This window comes from Cyprinodon variegatus, unplaced genomic scaffold (assembly GCF_000732505.1).
Source record: "Cyprinodon variegatus isolate N-32 unplaced genomic scaffold, C_variegatus-1.0 Scaffold105, whole genome shotgun sequence".
NCBI classification, from domain to species: Eukaryota; Metazoa; Chordata; class Actinopteri; order Cyprinodontiformes; family Cyprinodontidae; genus Cyprinodon; species Cyprinodon variegatus.
The window spans coordinates 663927-666539 of NW_015150558.1; the positions used below are offsets into that span (position 1 = coordinate 663927).

General features: G+C 48.1%; 1 protein-coding gene across 2 annotated transcripts in view; it reads left to right on the forward strand.

The window, feature by feature from the left end:
• Nucleotides 1-2613, forward strand: part of prdm6 (PR domain containing 6) — a 128060-nt gene that overhangs the window by 90028 nt on the left and 35419 nt on the right. For both annotated transcript variants that reach the window (XM_015374588.1, XM_015374589.1), the window contains exon 7: nt 888-1260. In XM_015374588.1, coding sequence (XP_015230074.1) covers nt 888-1260 — 373 coding nt within the window. The remainder of the gene's footprint in view (nt 1-887; nt 1261-2613) is intronic.

Genomic DNA, 2613 nt, shown 5'->3' on the forward strand with positions numbered 1-2613 from the left:
TGTGTGATGTTAATGCTAATGGCTGTGCATAATGGGATGAAATGCTAAACTGATGCTACTACAATTTCCCCTGATGAGTTGGGTGACCAGTGGGGTGGCCGCCCCCTGGTGGCGCCACTGTTATTTGGTAGCTGCAGTTTGGATTATATAGTTGTGCCGCTGAGTCTTGTCCTGAGGATTTTAGCTTCCAGAAACCTACAATGCAGCAATTGAACTGATTCCTTCCCACGATCATTACAACCCCAAACCCCAGAGCAGGGACCAAAACACCTCGCCACTTTCAGCCAGGCCAACAATTCCCTCTAACGACCCCCCTTTCAGAGACATAGACAGGTATGGGGCATTGCAGGCTGAGAAACCAATGACCCCCATTCCAAAGGGGGGGGACCCCTTCATCTGTTCCAATTAGCATTTTTTCTAAACAAAAACCAGGCTTTGTTGGGCTGCTGGATAAAACCTGGAACTAAACGCTATTTCTGACATTTGGAATTGAAAAAGCTTCCTGGATGGAAGAGAAACGTCTTCAAACTTAGAAACAAAGTCCAGTGGATTTTTTTTAACCTTTTTTTTGGGGGGGAGGGGGTTGTTTGGATAAAAAAGCAGAAGAACGGCTGTAGGTCAAGTACTGCTGCACAGAAAACATCCGTTACTGCTAATAAATAAAATAATTGACCCCGTTTTTCCGTCACTGCTGGTCTTAAACTGACTGTTCAGGTGCAGAAACCACCTGATAATGATGCAGCATCATGGTCTTCCCCTCATGAACATTTTCAGCCATCAAACCGTCGTCTGTTCTGGATCCAGAGGCCTGAAGTCGATCCTGTCATGTTAATCGGCGTCAGCCTTTAATCTGAGCTCCTTCATGTTTTGCTCTCTCTGTGTTACAGTGAACGTTCCAGCTACGGTGATGGAGGCCATGACCAGGCATGAGTCCCTCCAGTCCTTCAGCAAAAACAGCAAACCTTCCTCGTCTTCCTCCTCCAGCCCGCCGGCCGCCCTGCTGCGGTCCATGGTCTTCCCCCACTCCCCCTGCTCCCGGAGCTTCTCCCTGCTGGATAAGGTCGGGGTCGGAGTTCAGTCCGACTCCACCTTCGGCCCGCTGGGGTCGAAGAACCAGCGAGTCCTGGCCAGCCCGACCTCCACCAGCCAGCTGAGCAGCGAGTTCAGCGACTGGCATCTGTGGAAGTGTGGCCAGTGTTTCAAAACCTTCACCCAGAGGATCCTGCTGCAGATGCACGTCTGTCCACAGAATCCTGACCGGTAAGAACCACGATGAGGGACAGATTTAACTGACCCTTGGACTCTTATTGCCACAGGACCGGTGTGGACATGTCCCCACCAATAATCTCTGCTTTTTGTCCTCTTTCCGCTCATTTACTTTAGCCACAGGTAACAGAGGTTGGGTGCAGCTATCTGTGTTCAGAGCGTTTTAAGTCCGTGTTTTTCCTCCTGTTACTACCTGATCCGTCCCGGAAGCACAATCCGTCCTGCGCCATCAGCTCATCTGTGCATCCAGATATACATCCGGGTCATCCTCGATTTTATTTTTGTTAAAAAGACAGGTTGTTTTGTTAAAAACAAAGGCTCTATCCAAAGTAGAAAAAGAAGTGACAGCAAAGGCTGGGGCTCCGGGGCTCTAGCATAGCAGTCAGCTGAGCTGTGTGTTTATATCCTGGTATAGTTTGATCATTAGAAACATTAGAGACGGACGTGAGCCGTTCAGAGGAATTTACACATTTTGGCTGTAATCTATGACTTTCTTCATCTCCTCACTATCTGTCACTGCTGCATCCAGTGGGAGTCTGTGGACTGGAGTGGACAAAGTGTTTGGGTTTGTATAACATCTGCCAAGTTAATTATGTGCAGCATGGATGGAGGAAGATGAGATCTATATGCGTGTTGAGGTTAGAGGATGTATTGGAAATTTTTTGCTTAGCTTTATTTTTTTGCGGGGAGAGTCAGAGCAGCGTATAAATCACCGCAGCGCGTCAGTGAGAAATACCTCGCCTTACGGTGACGGGGCCAGGAAAACAGATGCCACTTATTCAATAAACTAATACTCATAGGGAAGAAAAATGTGGGCTGGATATGGAGGGGGGCGGGGGTGGGGGGTCGATCTGGGGCTGCCTGTCAATAGGAAGGTTTTATGGGACGGAGGAGCAGATAAAATTCAGCTGAACAAGCCAAACAGATCAGAGTCCTGCAGCTTCAAGGCTGCATTATCCCTCATATTCATGCAGCCTGGAGCCGAACCAGGACCTGCGTCCCTGGATGGGTGGACAGAAAAGCACAAAGGTACCTGTTCACCCCCACAGACCGCTATTTAGCATCAATCAGTTCTCAAAAACATCTATCCTGGTTTACAGGCAGGTTTTAAACCCTAATGATGCTTCCAGAAGGTTCTGAAGTTCATCTGTAGGCTGGTAGCTGAAGTTCAGCTTCATAATTTCATTATTAAACCAGAAATGGACCAGAATCAGTTCCTGACTTCTATTGGAAGCATAAAAAAATCCAATATTTTTGCCGATCAGCGAATGCACCGGCTAACAATCTTCAGTGTGGAAGTCGAGTGAGGAAAACACTCCTGGTCGTCTCCAGCTCTGCAGGAAGACA